Source organism: Seriola aureovittata, chromosome 18 (genome assembly GCF_021018895.1).
Source record: "Seriola aureovittata isolate HTS-2021-v1 ecotype China chromosome 18, ASM2101889v1, whole genome shotgun sequence".
NCBI classification, from domain to species: Eukaryota; Metazoa; Chordata; class Actinopteri; order Carangiformes; family Carangidae; genus Seriola; species Seriola aureovittata.
The window spans coordinates 12,191,788-12,210,206 of record NC_079381.1 but is presented as its reverse complement, the minus strand read 5'-3'; the positions used below and the strand labels follow the sequence as shown (position 1 = coordinate 12,210,206).

The 18,419-nt window shown below is 42.9% G+C and overlaps 3 protein-coding genes across 6 annotated transcripts; 2 read left to right on the top strand and 1 right to left on the bottom strand.

Annotated features, from left to right (window-relative positions):
- Window positions 1-8,534, top strand: rnf208 (ring finger protein 208). Of its 2 annotated transcripts, none has more exons than XM_056403261.1 (2): window positions 1-857; window positions 6,296-8,534. In XM_056403261.1, exon 2 carries the CDS (start codon window positions 7,378-7,380, stop codon window positions 8,152-8,154), a length of 777 nt encoding a protein of 258 aa, XP_056259236.1. In that variant the 5' UTR covers window positions 1-857; window positions 6,296-7,377; the 3' UTR covers window positions 8,155-8,534. The 2 variants fall into 2 exon arrangements, with proteins under 2 accessions (XP_056259236.1, XP_056259235.1); XM_056403260.1 differs by having other exon boundaries at window positions 1-873.
- A 143-nt stretch (window positions 8,535-8,677) lies between these two features.
- si:dkey-106l3.7 (uncharacterized) lies at window positions 8,678-14,311 on the bottom strand. Of its 2 annotated transcripts, none has more exons than XM_056403256.1 (6): window positions 12,489-14,311; window positions 10,507-10,668; window positions 10,129-10,312; window positions 9,893-9,975; window positions 9,594-9,691; window positions 8,678-9,292 (listed from the first exon to the last, which is right to left on the bottom strand). In XM_056403256.1, exons 1-6 carry the CDS (start codon window positions 13,131-13,133, stop codon window positions 9,205-9,207), a joined length of 1,260 nt encoding a protein of 419 aa, XP_056259231.1. In that variant the 5' UTR covers window positions 13,134-14,311; the 3' UTR covers window positions 8,678-9,204. The 2 variants fall into 2 exon arrangements, with proteins under 2 accessions (XP_056259231.1, XP_056259232.1); XM_056403257.1 differs by having other exon boundaries at window positions 10,516-10,668.
- Window positions 14,312-14,707: 396 nt separating this feature from the next.
- cimip2b (ciliary microtubule inner protein 2B) lies at window positions 14,708-18,369 on the top strand. 2 transcript variants are annotated; one of them, XM_056403258.1, is made up of 7 exons: window positions 14,708-14,780; window positions 15,143-15,339; window positions 15,894-16,108; window positions 16,503-16,657; window positions 17,061-17,187; window positions 17,877-18,089; window positions 18,227-18,369. In XM_056403258.1, the coding sequence occupies exons 2-7, from the start codon at window positions 15,275-15,277 to the stop codon at window positions 18,319-18,321; spliced, it is 870 nt and encodes a 289-aa protein (XP_056259233.1). In that variant the 5' UTR covers window positions 14,708-14,780; window positions 15,143-15,274; the 3' UTR covers window positions 18,322-18,369. The 2 variants fall into 2 exon arrangements, with proteins under 2 accessions (XP_056259233.1, XP_056259234.1); XM_056403259.1 differs by lacking the exon at window positions 14,708-14,780 and having other exon boundaries at window positions 15,220-15,339; window positions 15,916-16,108.
- Window positions 18,370-18,419: the final 50 nt, after the last annotated feature.

Genomic DNA, 18,419 nt, shown 5'->3' with positions numbered 1-18,419 from the left:
GTGTGTGTGTGTGTGTGTGACAGAGAGAGAGAGTGAGAGAGAGAGAGAGGGAGAGAGAGAAGGAGAGAGGGAGGAGGCGGTGGCCAGGCAAAACAAGCCTCATGCATAAGGAGGGTGCCAGAAGCACAGAGACAGAGAGGGAGAGTGTGTGTGCATGGGCGTGTGCATGTATGTGTGAAAACACTGCGCATGTGTGACTGTGAGGCGCACTGACTGAAGCAGACAGAGGAGAAGAAAGAGGAGTAATGAACGGTAGCTGAGTCGAGAGGAGAGGTAACAGCAGAGGAGAGGGAACGAAGAAGAAGGGAGCTTTACCTGAAGACCAGAGGAAAGAGACGGGCAGAAAGGAAGAGAAGGGGACGTGCACACAGAGGAGCACAGCACAGATACTCAGGTCACTACCCATAATAAGCTGAATAATTTGAGAGGCTTAGGAAGAGAGAGAGAGACACAGAGGGATGGAGAAAGAAATACCAGAGGGAGACGCTCAGCCACAGCTCGTCAGAGAAGGAGCAAGGGTGGGAGAGTGAAGGACAAAGGTACCAGAGGGGAGAGCAGGAGAGGAACGAGGGATGCGGAGCTCAACGAAAGCAGCCCGACACATGACGCATCCACCTTGCAACAGCTTCCTCCATCTTACATCTCCTCCATCTTTTTCCTCCCCTCACTGCTGCTTGTCGTTCATGCTGCCAGAGTCATATGGACAGGAGAGAGCATCCTCCCTCTGGTGAGACATCGCTTGAACAAAGAGACTGAGCGGCTTGGTTTATCTTCGCAGAGCAGCATCAACAACGTCAACATCGGCAAAAACTGGAAGAGGAGACAGGAGGACTGGAGAAAGGACTGGAATAAGACAAGTGCGTAAGCAGACAGGTGAGGATGAGAGAGGGCTTTGCATCTGTTTCATGGTGAAGATTTTCCTGTGTGTTTATCTTCATACTCTGCACCTGTGTGAGCTGTATGTTCCAGATGTGCGAGATTGGGCTCCTCTGTGTGGGCTCTCTTCTTTTTATCTCTCTTTGTGCAAGAACACAATAGACAGCGGTGGTTTTTGCCTTTTGCTTTGTTACGCTGAGTTGGGATTTACATGGTTGTTGCATCATGGCCGTCCATTTTGCAAACACACAGACACAGAAGCATGAATGGAAACATATATGCCCACAAACACCTGCACGCTTGCTTATCTGCTCAGACCACAGTGATGTTTGAGTTTGCGTGTAGATGGTATTTGTGGGTATCATGTCTCCGGCAGATATGACATTTGACAGACCTCTGCACAGACAGACAGACAGTGGGTGCAGGGGGGGTGGGGTGGGGGGGTTATAGGGACAGGGCAAGAATGGCCTGTTCTGTAGTTGTCAGCAGCACTAAGGCATCTCTATATTGGCCATACATTGGCGCTGCAGTGAGAGTGCTGGGCACACCATGCTGCGATTGCATAACTGCTGCTCCTGAGCTGCACCCCTCCCACATGCGAGGCAGCAAGCTAAAGCCTCTCCATCTCACACAGCCCAAACATTTTGGCCACCTCACCTCTATCTCACTGATGAGTCCCCTCTCGGGCTCACACGACATCAACAACGCAGTCCACCTTAACCCCGAGCTGAGACAGGCTCCTTTAAAGAAAAATCAATCTCCTTAATCACTCAAGCCACTGTTGTTATTGAGGAGCTGGGCATTTGCTGAAGCTTTCCCTCATAAATCTTCTATGAGGTCTGTGTCAGGCGGAGCGATGCTGGTTATTGCTTTTATTTTTCTGCCTGTGTGCAAGCTCTGCCATGTTGCTGTGGGAGCTACATTGACAAAAGAGAACAAAGAGCACTTGGCTGTAATGAATTGCGAGGCAAAATGGCCGATGTCTGCCATGAATGACAGAAGGAAGAATTATTAAAAAACCTTCCCACATACTCAGCAAGCGCTTTCTGCCCATGTAAAATTTACAAACATCAGACTGCAATTACACAGTAGCTCGTGTTGCAAGTGATGACAAACAGCATGATGGATTGACTGTAAATGTAAAGTCATCCCGTAGAGCCAAATGTCATGTGTGAATCTTAATTCTAGGAAAAAAAAATATCAAGATGTATTTCATCAGCCTGACACTAACCCACTGCACGTCATATGTGCATGAGGTTCGTTCCGTTGTTCAGACAATGATGGTGTGCAAAACCCCATTGAGAAAAGCATGACATTTAAAAAAAAAAAACGTATATATTATGTCTATAACATTAAAATATAAAGCACTAGAAACATAAAAACAAGCAAGATACCTAGATGTATCTGTCGTCTGCATGCATACAACACCACACCATTTTCAATTTGTTAAAATGCCACAGAAGCACATCCTCCTGCTTTTTGAATTATTCACAATATTTCACTGAAGCCCTGCAAACACCATGATTCCCAGAGAGGAGCCGCAGCCAGCAAACATACACTAAATCTGGGGATTTGTCCCCAGATCACGCTAAGGTCATAATATGTTATGCAATCAAAACACAACATAATATCCCGCATAGGTCCGAGTAGACATGTGACGATGCTTTTTACCAGCCGAGGCATGAATGTGGATACACATCTCAACATAGCTGGCATACCTGACATACTGCTGGTATGTGGTGTAGGGGCAAAGAGATCCAAGACCGTATGTTCTGTCCTGGCCAACAGACTACTCATAAAGATGCATAAAGATAGATAGACAGATAGATGGATAGATAGATAGATAGATTTTCATTGAGAGTAAAGAGAGAGAGACAGGTAGGAAGACAGACCGATGTGCAGGGTCTGTATGACTCATTCAGAACACGGTGCCCTTCTCCTGCTCTCCCGTTGTGTGTGTGTGTGTGTGTGTGTGTGTGTGAAAGCGATGAAGGAACATAGTGGGAGTGTGAGAGGATAGGAATGTTCTAGGCATGTCCTCTTCAGGTCAGGTGTGTGTTTATGTCAGTTCAATCAGTCAGAAGTAAATCTGACCATCAGTGTGCACATTTAAAAAATACTCCTTTTAGTGGCTCCTATCTTCTTGTTATCTGTTTGTTTGTGTGTCCACTGGAATGTAAAGGGTGGTGCCGTGAACGTGATGGGGAGATGTCTGAAGGCGAGAATGTTCTAGGATATGTGTGTGTGAGACTTTATACTGTGTGTGTGTTTAATGGTATGAGGAATGTTGCTGCTGAGACAGACTCCCCTGACATCTCTGTGGTCAGCTCTACTCTTCCTCCTTTGGCTTGTGATGACGAGGTCAAATGCCTGCCATGATTTCATTAGTGTGATAATTCCTCTACAGGGAAAGGATACAGAGACATGTACGTGCACACACGCACACACACACACACACACACACACACACACACACACACACACACACACTCTCATACAATGTCAAGACTGTGGGAGAGCTGCAGCAGTTTACACTGTGTTAATATGGTGGCTGGGCCAGAGATGAGCTCCTTACATAATCGGAGAGGGCTCTGTCGATTAGGAGGAGGCTGCACCAAAGCGGGCCCATCAACAGGCAGCCTGCATCAGTTATCAGCCCTTTTCATAGCACTGTCACCAAATTAGAGGGTAATTTTAGCTGCTTCATCTCCCCCAGGCTCCAAGGCTCCTCATGCAGTCTGGTTGCTTTATCAACTCGACCCCTTCCACTATCAGACGGAAGTATTTTCACAAGCTGTTTGTGTCCACAAAATGTGTCTGGGCATTTCATATCTGGGAGAAGTGGAGCTGATTATTTCCATATCCTTAAGGTTCACCCTTAAGGATATGAATCTGATACTGGATTTTGCTGGCTGCTGCTATATCATTATATGAGAGTTTGAAAAAATATAATAATTATGTATAAGCTGAACATTATGTTGTTTTTCTTTAAACTTAAACATAAAGACATTTTATGCTTCTAACTTACCATAATATATCTTTGGCATTTCTCTACTGCGATTTCTTGTTATTAATTTGCCCATATATACACTGATACCTGTATTTGTGCAATAACGTACATAGTTGTCAAATGCTCCAGTGCTCCAAAGTGTCTAAACACAAAACAAATCTTTTCCTAAAAGTGGCACCCAAAATATATCACTAGGACATCACTACACAATATAGTGATAATATATATAGGCGCTTTTCTTAACAATGTTGCAATGTGCTTTACACAAAGAAATAGAACTAGACACGTCAAAAAGAACGTGTGCAGAGGACGTAAAAACAATAAAATAACATCAGATAAATAGGAATAAAACATTATGTATAAAGACCAAACAATCACTAAAAGCTTTCACAAAGAGCAGAGAGAGAGAGAGACAGAGAGACAGAGAGAGAGAGAGAAGAGATTTAAAAGAAGCTAACGTGATATTTTATATTTGTTGTTAACACCTTGCCCTCACTGTGTGTAAAGGAGGATGAGAAAGAAACACAAGCTATTTTGGGAGAAGTGTTGCGACACTGCAGTGCTGGAGACACATTTGGTGAGATTGTGAGTGATTCTGGCTTCCAGCCCTGTGTGTGTTTGAGTGTGCCGTTTACAAATATGTCAAAAGATTCATGGAAAAAAGAATAAAGGGGAGAAACAAATGTCTGCCTGTGCACCCAGCATGGCTCACTGCGTCACGTGAAAGCGATGGGCTAAACCACTTCCGTCTGTTCGGTACATCTCTCTCTCATTCAGTGTGAATCTTCAGCAGAGGTTGGAGGCAGGAAACCACTGAGAGGTGCATAGATAAACAAACCATAAATAGAAACCAGGACCAGCGCTGTGCTCCCTCTCCTCTTTCTCTCTCTCTCTCTCTCTTCCTCGCCATGTAGGTCACCTCCTCTTCTCAGTGGTTTTTTTTTTTTCCTCTAATGAATCATGACTGTTGACAGCCATGCAGAGAATGAAAAGATGTGTCATCCTCCCTTTTCTGTTGTTCATCCGTGCACTTGTTCTTTTTCACAAACCCACACACAAAATGACACAAAGCCTCCGTGCCGATTATAACCTGTTCCCACTCATGTCAGAGTCTAGTTGACGCAACTCACAAGGCGACTGAGCGTTGACAGGAAGCAGGAACCATAACGAGTGTGGGACCGCAACATGTGTCACAATCACCTGCTCTGAAATGACGGTTTGGCAGGCTTTAGCTTCTCATTGTTTATCAGTTGTACTTACTCTTCCTCTGCGGTTTACAGCACAGTCGACCTGATATCCAGGCTACTGCAAACATTTTTATATATAACATCTATATATGTGTGTGCACCAGAACGTAGAAATTACTGATAATTGCAACAACACTGAATAAAACAGATCTGTGTGCTAATACATGACAAATAAAATAATTTAAACTGAGAGAATACATGCATCTGCAAAATGATAAAATATTTATAAAAGAAAGATCATAAAAAATATGATGTATTGTAAATACACTCAGTGGCCATTTTATTAGGTACACTTGTACAATAGAATCCAGTACAGCCGTGCCGTAACATGCCACCTTTACAAAGCTCGTGATGTTCAGGTTTTGGTGACATTGTTGGAAAGAGGTAAATTCCATTCTGTTTATTGTACTGGACTAGATTATATTGAGAGGTGTCTTTATTATTGTGTCCTTCCTATTTACATACATGAAAGAGGGGGCAAAATACAACACGATAATGAACTATGACCTCAGTGGTAACACATATAATTGAATTAACACCCCTAGGACAGTGTCAACAAAATCTGAACATTGTAGGCATCAGTATGGCAGAGCTGCACTGAAACTGAAACAATAACTTCATTATCCAATGAAAATAGCAATTTTAAGAGCAGAGCAAGTGGCAACATGATAATTGTCTCACTCTGTAAATAAATGCACTTGGGCCAAGGCCAAGATGCAACAGGAAATGGTCACAAGAGCGAGTCATCCCGGCATCAGATTAACACAAAGAAACTGATCTTCATACAGATACAGTTGAGGGAACTGCTTGGGGTTTTTTTTTCCCCAATGAAATAATTCTGATGTGAAATATTTTAAAATCATACATAGAAATATTAAATTTTTAAGGGGTATGTGAGCTTCAAATATCCTCGTTATAGCAGTGTTCTGTCGTGTACAGGTGTAAAGCACAATCAAAACTGTACACCTACATACCTTTCTAAAAAATAAAAGTCACGCTCCAGTAAAACTTGAGCTGACCCAGCCCTCCACATTTGTATTTCATCAGCATTTCATGTCATTAAATGTCATTCAAATTCACTAAAACTGAAAAACAATGTGTTTTATCAGAGGGGAAATTCATGCATTTTATATATAAATATCCCTTTTTCCTCTTTTCACAGGTGGACGGACCAAAGGAATCAAGTTATGAGTCTGACTCACTGAAAAAAGGAGACAAGCACAGAGGCATCCTTCAGACTGTTATCACTTCTGCTGCTGGGTGGACTGTCGGAAAGTCCAATAAAAAAATTAAAAAAACTTTCACTCCCACCTTTGAGGAATTTAGGAGCCTTGGAGGAGTCATTCCAACAACAGCTTCCTTGAGCATAATAAGACACCTCCTCCCCCTCCTCCCTCCTGCTTATCAACAAGCCACTGAGAGGGTCACACAGGGTCACCTGACCAAATTGGGCCAAGACCAGAGAGAAAGAGGTTATTCTTTCTTTCTTTCTCACGCATTCAAGTCGAAGTGTAACACACCCGCAGCCGAAAACAGGAAGTGAAGCGGGCGTTAAAGCGAGACACACATGTGAAGGCTAGTTTGAGAAGGCAAGAGTTTCCCCTGGCAGGCCACAGGATATAGTTTAAGACAATACCTCTTGGACCTTTCTGAACTGCCTGTACTCAATCCCCCTCCGCCCCTGCGTCCCCGCCACATTCTGTGAATGCAGAAAACCACCAACCTGTACTGTATGTATATATGTGAGCATCTGTGTGCATATGAGATTATTTATTAATGTTCACTGAGTGAGAACATATCTTTGTGCTAAAGTACTTACTGTGCTTGTGTGTCAATATACGTTTCTGTACATAGCCATCAGAGACAGCACAGGAACATCAGCGTAAGCGATTTAAAACAACAAAAAACTACCTTAAAGTAGTCAACACTGGTCAGATACTCTAAGCTGGACTGTTAAATCATCTGCACATATCAGCTGTGACAGAATAAGAGCTGCAGACTGTGGTGCTCTGGCTGAGCTCCTCTATCTGTCTTCCCCTCATAAAGACTCAGGCTGACAGTAGTGCACACAAGGGGGGGATCTCTGAGGGAAACATGGAGGCAACCATCCGTCCTCATGTTCCCTCGACTGGCTGACTTCAGAGAAAGAGCACAGTCTTTTTCCCCTTGCACAGAACCAGGCAGGGTCGCCTAGCGCTGATTAGAGCCACAGCCCCTCTCTCTTCCACCTCCAAAAACGTGCGAATGTCCTGCCTCAGGCGTCAGCCCGTCACCATCCCCATGGACACCGTCAAGATCATTCAGTCGGAGAAGTTCCCCAGAGAGTGCCCCGTGCCCGTCACCCAGCCACGCTATGCCCCACCCCCCAGAGTGGCGTGGGACGGCGGAGGCGAAGGCGAAATAATCGTCAACCAGGCCTGCAGTGACCTGACCCTGGACATAGCCGGGTCTCCACGGCCGATGGTGTCCCCCCCGGCCCCCGTGACGCGCAGGGAGCAGAGCTTCCTGGCGCAGCGCAAAACCAGTGCCAACGAAATCTGCTACCACCAGTTCCACTACAAGATGGAGGACGTCATAGTCAACCAGTACGTGCTACGCTCCTCCTCAACCTCCTCGTCCACTTCGTCCTCCTCCTCTTCGGGACCCGTCATGCCCTGCGAGCCCCTGGACTGCCCCACCTGCGGTCACACCTACAACTTCGCCGGCAAGCGTCCGCGCATCCTCTCTTGCCTGCACTCGGTGTGTGAGGAGTGCCTGCAGATCCTCTACGAGTCCTGTCCCAAGTACAAGTTCATCTCCTGCCCCACGTGCCGGCGCGAGACAGTGCTGTTCACTGACTATGGCCTGGCTGCTCTGGCCATCAACACCAGCATCCTGAGCCGCTTGCCCTCTGACCCCAATGGGCCCGTGCAGTGGGGCGGGGACGCCGACCGCAGCTGCTACCAGACTGTGCGCCAATACTGCCAGTCAGCCTGCACCTGCCAGATCGCCAACCCCTTGTCCTCCTGTGGTATCATGTAGACAAGGGGGGTACACTGCAGGCATGACTCGACGCTGGCCCCCGGCCCCCCCTCTCCCTCGCCCCCCAACACCACCACTCTCTTCGTCTATAAGCTCTACCCATTCTTCCAATTCCCTCTCACACACATACAGTAAATAAATCCCTCCACAGATGTTATCTCTATATATTTAATAGCACAGATGGATGCTATGTGGGACTAATGGATGCTGGTGGTTCAGTAAATAGTAAATAAATGTATTTTATGTATGGACTGGAATCCTATTCACCCTCTCTCGTTTGGTTGGACGTGTTTGTCATTGACATCTCTTTACATGGGAATGCCAGGGGAGGTCTATCCCCCCAACCTAGGTGAATAAAGATTAAATAATGATAAAAGTAACTCTGTGTGGCCTGTGCTTGTTATCTGTCAAGCTACAGAGCAATTATGGCTGCAGAATAGTGCCTTTTATTTTTTTAGTTATTATTAGTATGAAACTAAGTCCCTTCATTTTATACCTTTGGGGATGGTTAATGGATTGGTTAATGAATTAAAGGACTTTAAATGGTTTTGTAAAAACTTCTTGAAATGTACCAAATATCATGAAGACCATACCTTTATTATTTATATTATATAATTCTGAAACAGCCTCACAACTTCTTATTGTCAGTCACAAAATAGGCGAGACTTGTATGTATTTTATTTTACATTTATAGTGTAGTGTACTATAGAGAGCATACTAATATTCTTTACAAATCTGCAGCTTTGACAGGTGGAAAACATACAACTTTGATGTTTTTCTTATGAAGCTTTGCACTGCTTTGAATTATGAATGGCATGACAGAGAAACAAACCACACATTTACTCTGTTCCACGTCACAGTTTTACAGAAAATGACACCATTTATCAATATAAATAATGAAGGCAAGTATATAGGAGGCAATAAATAAACATGGCAGATTGCTACAGCACATGGGCTGAATAGGAAGTCAGCTTGAAAGCAGTGATAGTGCTCAAACATTTAAAGAAAAGTCCAAAAAAAAGGTCCAAACATCATGACACTGTGTTCCATTCATACAGGCAGAGTCTTCCTTCTCCTCCTGAACAGCTGGCTCAGCCGTCGTCGGGTCGAGCTTTTCTCAGATGACTGCATCTGTTGGCTGTACAGATAAAAGATTCATCAGACAGAGCTGAAGCAAGACTCTGTGGGAAACTGGGGGCAGTGTGTTAGCAAAGTTTCATGAAAAAAGGACAAAATGTTCAAGAGGAACAGATGCACAGACTGAAAATGAACTCCCAGCAGCGCCTCAGCATACATTGTGCATTAGCCGTGGAGAGCTGCATCGGGGTTGCTGGCTGCCATGTTGGAGCAGCACACACATTTCCTCAGATCATCATGCATCATATGAGATTAATAATGCTGTTCCCTTAAAGGTTACAGTAATAAATGCAATATCTTACCCCTTTGTATCTCTCAGGGGAGACGCCTCTCTTCTCAAAGAGCCTATTTTTAACTTCCAGTTCTTGTTAGGTCTTTTCCTCTCCTCCTTTGTAGACTCCTGAAAACACACATTGAAACATTTGTAAACCGAACTTGGAGAAGATTGTGAAAAAGTCAAATGAAAATAACTTATAATAATGATATCGCTTATAAAACTGAGTGTAACACAACACAAATGACAGTGTCTACATGCTTTAGCTGGTACATTGATTGTGTTTTTCACCTGGATACAAGATATGTGTAGTGTAATGCATTATACCTCCTTTTCTTGCTCTTCCTCTGGCTTCTCCACAAGGTCATGTGCACTCAGACGCTGCCCTCTGCAGTCTGTTTTCATCTTTCCTGCACCAGACACACACACACACAATAATACAAACACATGAACAATATTCTTCTCTTTTCTTTAGACTGGAGGTCCATTTCCAAAAATATCTTAATTATACAAAACACATCAAAAAGGTAAAGTGAAAATGGATAGAAACAAGATTCACTCACTTAAATGCAGTGTTGCAATATTTGTGTCAGAAGCCGATCTCCGCCGAAAATTTCTATAAGTGTCATGTTTCTGCTGCTGTTGTTCACTTGAACGGTGTTCTACAGTTTCTATATTCTCAAGCCTTTGACAAGAGGAGAGGTCTTCCTCAGCAGCTTTAGAGGCAGTCTGGCAGGTGTCGACAGCCTGAAAGAGTCAAGTGATGAGAAGCAAAATATCGTCATGGTTTAATTCACATTATGAACCCTCAGGCGGCAAGAAGACATCTTGTCGCTGGCAGCTTGACAAGACCATGTCATGTTTGTAAACCCGACACAGTGTGAATACTGTGACAGCTTCTTAATTGCTTTGCAAAGATGTGATACATGACTTGTCTTCACCTGGCCCACCTGCGTGTCTTGATGTTCCCGCAGGGCATCCGCCTCCGTCTGTAACGCTCGGTTGTGCATCTGTTGTCTGGCAATTTCCTCCAACATTTGGCACACCTGCTCCAGGTAACTCAGCCCGGGGCTCAGTCCAGTCCCTACCTCCTCACCAAGCACCTGCACACATCATTAAGCAAGAAAAGTGTTACCTTCTAAGATACAAAGAAAAACACAATGTAAGTTTCCACAACTTCCTTCACTTCTCCATTGTGTTTGAAAAATCAGGCAGATTACTGCACTATGAAAAAAATATCACATATACAGTAGATAACCTTCTCTTGGTGGAATTGTCATGAAATCTCACTAAGTGTTAAAATGGATTCATTTTTGAGCAAAGGTTCGTGGTTCTCAGAAGATGAATGCTAATGACTTTACCGATGCCCTGAGTTTTCCTCTAGCACCACCATGAGGTTGACATTTGTGGGTTTGAGTAAAATGTCGTAACAACCATTAAATGGATTGCCATCAAATCTGGTGCGCACATTTATAACTGTGTTTCCCTGACGTCTCATACAGCAAAATTTCAAATCATCCATCACTTTGGTTTAGGACCAAATTCCTGCAAAAATAATGGCATTCCTGTCAACCTCAGTTGTACTCTGTGCTTGGTGCTAATGAGCAAATGTTAGCATGCCAACATGCTAAACTAAGATGGTGAACATTATACCTGCTAAACATCAACATGTTAACAGTGTTATTGTGAGCATGATAGCATGCCGATGTTAGCATTTAGCTCAAGGCACTGCCATATCTAGGTACAACCTCACAGAGCTGCTTGCATGGCTTCATGTAGCTAAAGGTTATTTAAAATTGTCAAAAAATTGTGAAAACCCATCACAATTTCCCAGAATAAGTGGTGCTGTCTTCATGTTTTCTGTTTTGACCAACAGACAGTTCAAATTAATAAAGATTAATGTAGATTATGATATTAAAGAATGTGCTATGTTTCATAATATTACTATTTGAATGTATAGAATTATTCTTTCTCATGAACCTTAAAATCTCAACTTGTTCAGTCAGAATATCCAGACTTAATACATGCATACATTGAACTGAATAAAGGAAGTATAGTCAGGTATGATTACAAAAATATAATAGGGTATTGTGTCCACTGGGTTGGTACAGTATATAGGATAGGCTACTTGGTTTCTCGATAATGCCTTCCTCAAAGCCTTTTAACCCTTTCCCTTACATAAGAAAATGAACAGTGTGCACACACACCCAAGTACTAAAAAAACACTCACAATCACAATTAAATACAATTGCAATTAATCCAGTTGTTTCAACACCTCTGTGCACTATCAGCATGAACTGGTTTTAGCACTGAGCTCAGCCATTCATGACAGATGTGAAGAGGAATGTCTCCAATGGTCCTTTACATACTTGCTCCAAATCAGATTCAGACAAATGTTTTTCCGGTGTGTGGTTACCAACATGTCACATTTATCAAGAAACGCCGCAGACTGCCCAACTTCCCCCACGTCTCCATTCCTCTCATGCCTGCGGGTGTAAAGTCACCTGGGCAGACTGGTTTATGATCCCTCGCACCACAGACAGACTCATGGCAGGTTGCAAGCATGAAAGAGATCCTGAATGAGTAATGACATGCCTGTCCTAGTTTAAACTGCAGAGCAACTTTGTAAATGTGTGTTGCAACCTTTTAACTAGTGTAAAAGTAAAGGCCTTGTTGCACCTCTGGGACTTTCTACCATGGTTCCTTAACATTTGCTTTGCAAGACCATACATGTTAGTGTGAAACTTATTATGTAATTCTGAAGCCGTGGGAACAAATAAGAACAACTTTCATAGCCTTTTGAGTAACAGCAATAAGACACTGAATAAATATTTGAATCTCTTCTGTTTTTCCAAAAACAGAAAACTAAATTCTTAGACATTTGATTGACACAATTTGTTTTATGACATAAACAGTATCTCACCTCTGATCTCTGCTTATCACAACTCATAGACATTGGCCGTCTGCACAATTCTGACATCTGCCTGATGGGCGCTGATGGGTTGGCTGTTCTCCTTAGACTGAAACTCTCTGACCTTTGACCTCTCACTAAATCCGATGTGTGCCGTTTGGGCAGAAAAGATGCTTGAGGCTGTCGCCTGAGCACGTCCTTCACTGTAAGGGGCTCTGGGTTGCCCCTTTGATGTTTAGAATCAGTCCTCTGTAGTGCTTGCTCCACTTTTAGGTGCAGGGCGGTGGAGCCCCCAGGACGTCTGCTGGGACAGAGGTACGGGGACGAAGAGGAGGAAGAGGAAGGCACAGGAGAGGAGAGTAGAGGAGACTGTGATGTTGAGGCTGGAGTGAGTCCATGGCCTTCTCTTTCTGGAATAAATGCATCTATTTCTGCATTATCTGCTGAAACAGAGCAGGATGTGGCAAGGAAAGATGTGTCAGAGCTGGCTGTCTCCACTCCAGAGTCCACCGAGTCTGAGCGCAGGTTTGTGTCCATGTCATAGGAAGGTGTAGGAGAGTCTTCATCATTATTTCCAAGTGATTGTGAGTCAGAATACAAGCTTCCTTCGGTCATCCAAGCCTCCATAAGGTTTCCAAAGCTCCTGTAAAGATTCATCTCCAAAGGTTTCTGTCCCTCACTCCTGAGCTACTGAACTGCAACAGGAACGTGAAGACACCAGTTGAAACAACCTACGCTGTCATTAGCCGAGGTGAGCTGGTGAAGTAGCATTCAAAACATCCCCTGTGATCCGCCTCTGTTCCTTCACCACGCCTCTCCTATCATCTGTCCTGTCACAGCGCGGAGCTGCATGTTGATACCTGCTCCTTCCTGTCGCTAAATACTGGGAAAAAGCTGTGATTCATCTACAGCACAATTTGACATTTGATTTGTCCTGACACCTGTAAGAAATCCAAGACATAACAAGAACAAGCTGTGACATGGTTGCACAGATTTAACCTGGGATACTCTGTGTATTTACAGACAGTAATCAGAAGGAAAAAGTGCACAACAAACTTCAGTTACATTGTGCTTCTCAGAAACAGTGGTGCTGTGAAGGGAGTGAAAACAAAGGAATGCTCATAGATAAAGCTAATCAACAGCAAGTCTGTGAACAACCATTTAAATTTTACCCACAAGTTGACATGGAAATAGAACTCACTTCTATGGCCGACGTGAATATGAGAACGGTAACATAATATGGTAAAATTCCTCAGCGGATAAACAACATTATGGTATGTGTGCGAGAAGGGGAACTGTAAGGAGGAGTGGAAACAGTGAACGCTGTTTCGTCATTTCAACGAACAAAGACTAGAGATCTGAGACTGCAGGAATGTGTGTGCAGGAATGGACTCCTGTCTGCTTGATATGATCTACATTCCCCAGGTGGACAGTGACAGCACAGGTCGTCTGATCACACACACAGGCCCATTCACAATCCTGGAAACAAAAAACAAAAGCACGTTATACTCAGTCAGTTCACAGTCTGCTCACATTTACGCCTGCTGTCCTAATGAATTTTAACAGCCACTTAACTGTTCCCCCATTTTATTTATTTCTTTATTTACTTATAAATAATGTATGGAATAATACTGTAGGTTTCCATACACTCATACACACACGCTAACCCATAAAGTGTTTATCCCTTACACTTTTTTATCTGTATTTTTACTTGATAATTAAACTTGACTTCTGGTCCTTTGGTCACCTTCCTACTTCCTATTAGCAAAAACTGCAGAACGTCGCTAGGGGTCGTTGTTGAGCATTTCTCAAGAATATCTATCTATCTATCAATCTATCAATCAATCTATCTATCTATCTATCTATCTATCTATCTATCTATCTATCTATCTATCTATCTATCTATCTATCTATCTATCCATAAAAAATCTTTAAAGAAAATAACAGCAACTCCCTTTGCCTTTGTGTTCCACTTTCGTATCTTCATGTTTGGTCTGTAAATCTCACGGTCATCTTATTCGTTTATTTATTCAGAAACCCAATTTGAAAACACGATGAATGTTAATATAGATGAAGTCGGTGGACTTTCCCAGAGGTGACTGGGGTGAGGTGTTGCTTCGTCTGTCTGTCTCACAATAGTACAAGCTGAGGGCAGCAAAGATCCTCTGATGACTGAGCCTTTCGAGGAACAGGTGTAGTTCTTCGAGTATAGCTAGAGGATGGAAATCATAGCAAATCAACAATGATTGATAACCGGATTCTGACATTTACCCCTTTTCCCTATGACATTGGTTTCTTCCAAAGGTTTGGTCATAGTACTGTGTAAGAGGCAGTTAATTAACATGTTTGGTGTGTATTTATGGAAGTGAGTTAAAAAAAAAAAAAAAATTTAAAAAAAAAGGAGTCTCGTTTTCAATTTACGTTACAGCGCAAATAATTGACATGTAAATCTCTGAATAATTATACAATAGGATATTTGTGGGGAGACGTTTTGAAAAATAATCCTGCTAAAGTCTTTGAATATGCGTGTCACATTTCAAAAAATTGTGTTGTTATTTTCTTTTTTTCTGGGGAAGGACCCAGCGTCCCCCACCCCATCTCCACTCCCTCTATTTGTAAAGCTCCCTGCTGTGTTACAGAAAACATTGTTATTTTCCTCCTTGCAGAAAAGGTTTGGATGCACACACGTCGGCTTAACGGCAGCGCAGAGCTCCATCGCTGTGTTTGTGTTTGATTCTCTGTAGCAACCAGCAAACACCACGACGAGGCGACCTGCCTCAGTCCATCCCCGGATCAATATGGAGAAATACGCCCCCAAATTCAGCAAAGTTCTGCTGACACCTGATCCACATTATATACCGGGGTAAGTACATATCTGCAGACATGAGAACTGCTAAGAAATACTGTAAAAAAAAAAAAAAAATCCTACATAACATTTAAAACAAAACATGAAGCAACTTATCGCGCAGGTGGAGCATGTCTCCTGGGTTCATTATTCCTGTGAAGTTATTTCAGTTCATAGGAGGACATACAATATGAACATGTCATAACATGTAATACGGTGTTATAGCCTTGCAAAAAAACACTTGAATTGTAATTTTGACATTTTATTTATTTATTCAAAGTTTATTTATTCAAAGTTAAGTCACAGTTATTCGTAAGACCTTATTTGCTGTTAGCCTATTGTGCTTTAGTACTGCATTAAACTGTGTGTGAAGGTGTATTTTGTTTCACAAAATTAAAAGTAGGCTGTTGTCTGCTACAGTAAATTACAATAGGAAAACAACAGTGTTAGCCCACTGTTGGAGAACACAATGTGAAATCTGTTAAAAATGATATAAATTTTCTATTAATTTCTCATTGTTTCAAATTGCAAAATTTGCTATGGAGGCTGCACTGTAGATGCTTGTTTCTCAGATATGCAGGGTACTGCCCACAGCTGAAGTTTAACATGGGGAAGTCCTACAGCCAGCTCACAGCCGAGCTGCTGACCAGTCCTGATGTGAAACACTCCAGTCAGCTGGTCATCCCCACAGATCCCGTCCGCTCCACTGTCACAGCTGACACAGCTGCTCTGACACTGAGAGGCATCCCTGACAGTAACTTGAAGAAGGTGATACCAGGATACACAGGTAGGTATATCACACTAACACAGGGTCAGCAGAGTAACTGAACACCTCATGGAAATGTGTTTTATATTGGGAACAAACACCGCTGTAAAGTTTGGCAACATATTAATTCACAAGCTGTTAATTACTTAGTAATGATGTGAAATAACTAAATACCAGTCAGTAGCACATGTCAGTTTTGTGGATTATCAGGGTAACAGGGATGTTGTGGATAAATTCTTTAAAAGCACCACAAAGAAAGATCTGTTCACTGCTGTTGTACTTGGATGAAGGCATAAATCTCCAGAGACTAATATATTACAACCAGAGCAAATAAAAATTGAACCATATTCATGGCCAGACACCACTAAAAGTTCAGAGCAAACATCATTTTTAATGTTTCTTGTTGCTGTTTTAGGCTTCATTCCAGGACGTAAGAACTACTTTTCCTGCAGCTACTCTGAAACATGTCGTAAAGCCCTGACTGAGTTTTACCAGGAAGGGCGTGCACAGACTCGACGGCACTCGACAGACCTGCCAGTTATTGTCAACTGCACCGGCCAACAGTCTGAAGTAACACCCCTCTCTCTCTCTCTCTCTCTCTCTCTCTCTCTCTCTTTCTCTCTCTCTCTCTCTCTCTCTCTCTCTGTGTGCCATATACACACATTCTATGGCTCTACCACTCTCTTTCACTCTGTTGCCCACATACACATAGATGTTGACATGGCACCTCAGAGTAGGTTCACTCTTGTTTAATTATCCATGGTTGAGCTCCATTGTCAGTTCACTGTAATGTAATCCAATTTTAAAAAAAAAGAAAAAAAAAGGCAGAACTTGACAGCTCTCTAGTACAACCAAGCACAGATTCACCAGTTATGTCTCTGAGAGGAAATATAATATTGTCACATGATCACAACAATCATATGATCTCTGAGCCATGCATGTTTCAACGGTCTCATGTCATCTTCTGGCCCAGAGACCAACCCTCCCCCTGACAGCGATCACCAATGAAGTGATCTCCTACAAGCCCTTGAAGCCCTTCGTCCCCTCTGGAAAACCATATCACATGGAAGATGATAACCCGCACAAGTACTTTATCTCAGGTACCCGACAGGAGAGTTTTACAGCTGGTACCTGTAGCATGAAATAAATGTATGCAGTAGTTTTACTGCATTGCTGCAGGTTTAACATGCTGTAGGCCTTAATCCACACAACGCTGACATCACATTTTAAATCACATAGCAAACTTATTAGCATCAGCTGCTTAATTACACACCCATAAAGAGTGACATTAGCATTCATATGTAGTTGTGTTTCTGGCCACCAGACAAACATAAATCCAATAATTAACCTCCTTTGAGCTCTGTTTTGGTCTCCACTAACTCCTGAGGGAATATATGGCTCTTTGGCTGCTGAAAGCTCCGCTATGTCCACTGGTGGCCAGCTTTGCCTGTGTGTCATTTGGTAGTGTGCAGTAGACATTTCTCTAAGCAGTCAAAAATGACACTATGAGGGACAGTATATTTGCAAGCAGGAAGACCAAATAGGTATCTGAAAACGGTATTGATCTATCAGTACAGGTTGTAAAGCTAAAACAATTAGCGAAAGGAGGCTGAAAAGCTGTTGAGGGCTGTGCATTGGGTAATTATCTGTGGGTTCACTACTTAGCAATCCCTTTCACATTACTTATACGGTCATTTCAGTTAATATAAAGGTCAATATATAGCCTACTCTTGCATAAAAAAAATGCCTAAAATACTCCAACAGCTTAAAGAGTGATGTCTTTTCGCAGGATTTACGGGGCATGTGCCAAAATGTCGTTCCTTAATTGGTAAAGGTTACCCCATCACCACCAACCAGGCACTGATCCAGTTTGGGAAGCAGCAGCAGAGTGACCCAACGTCCCATGACACTGCAGGGAGGAAGGACAGTTCAACACCTCCCATGCCCACTATCTATCCATCAAACAGGGGTGTGGTGCCATCATTCACAGGACACATCCCAGGTCTGTGTCAGAGCTAAGCAACACATTTCACACCACGAAGCCTTGTGATCAGACAAACTGTAAAAGTTACTTAACTTAAATTGATCACTCCGCCAGGGGAAAACATCAAGCATGTCTAACTCTTCACCGTCCCACAGGATACCAGTTCATGTACGGACATACCTTTGGTCAGCTTTCCCAGAATGCACTGGAAAAGAGCGGCATCAAGAGGACCCTTCGAGAAAAGTCATAAACCAATCTCAATAAAATGATCATTACTGGCATGAGTCAAACCTAATAACTTCTCAGGAAGTCTTCACATTTCTATGGGAACATAAATAAATATGTACA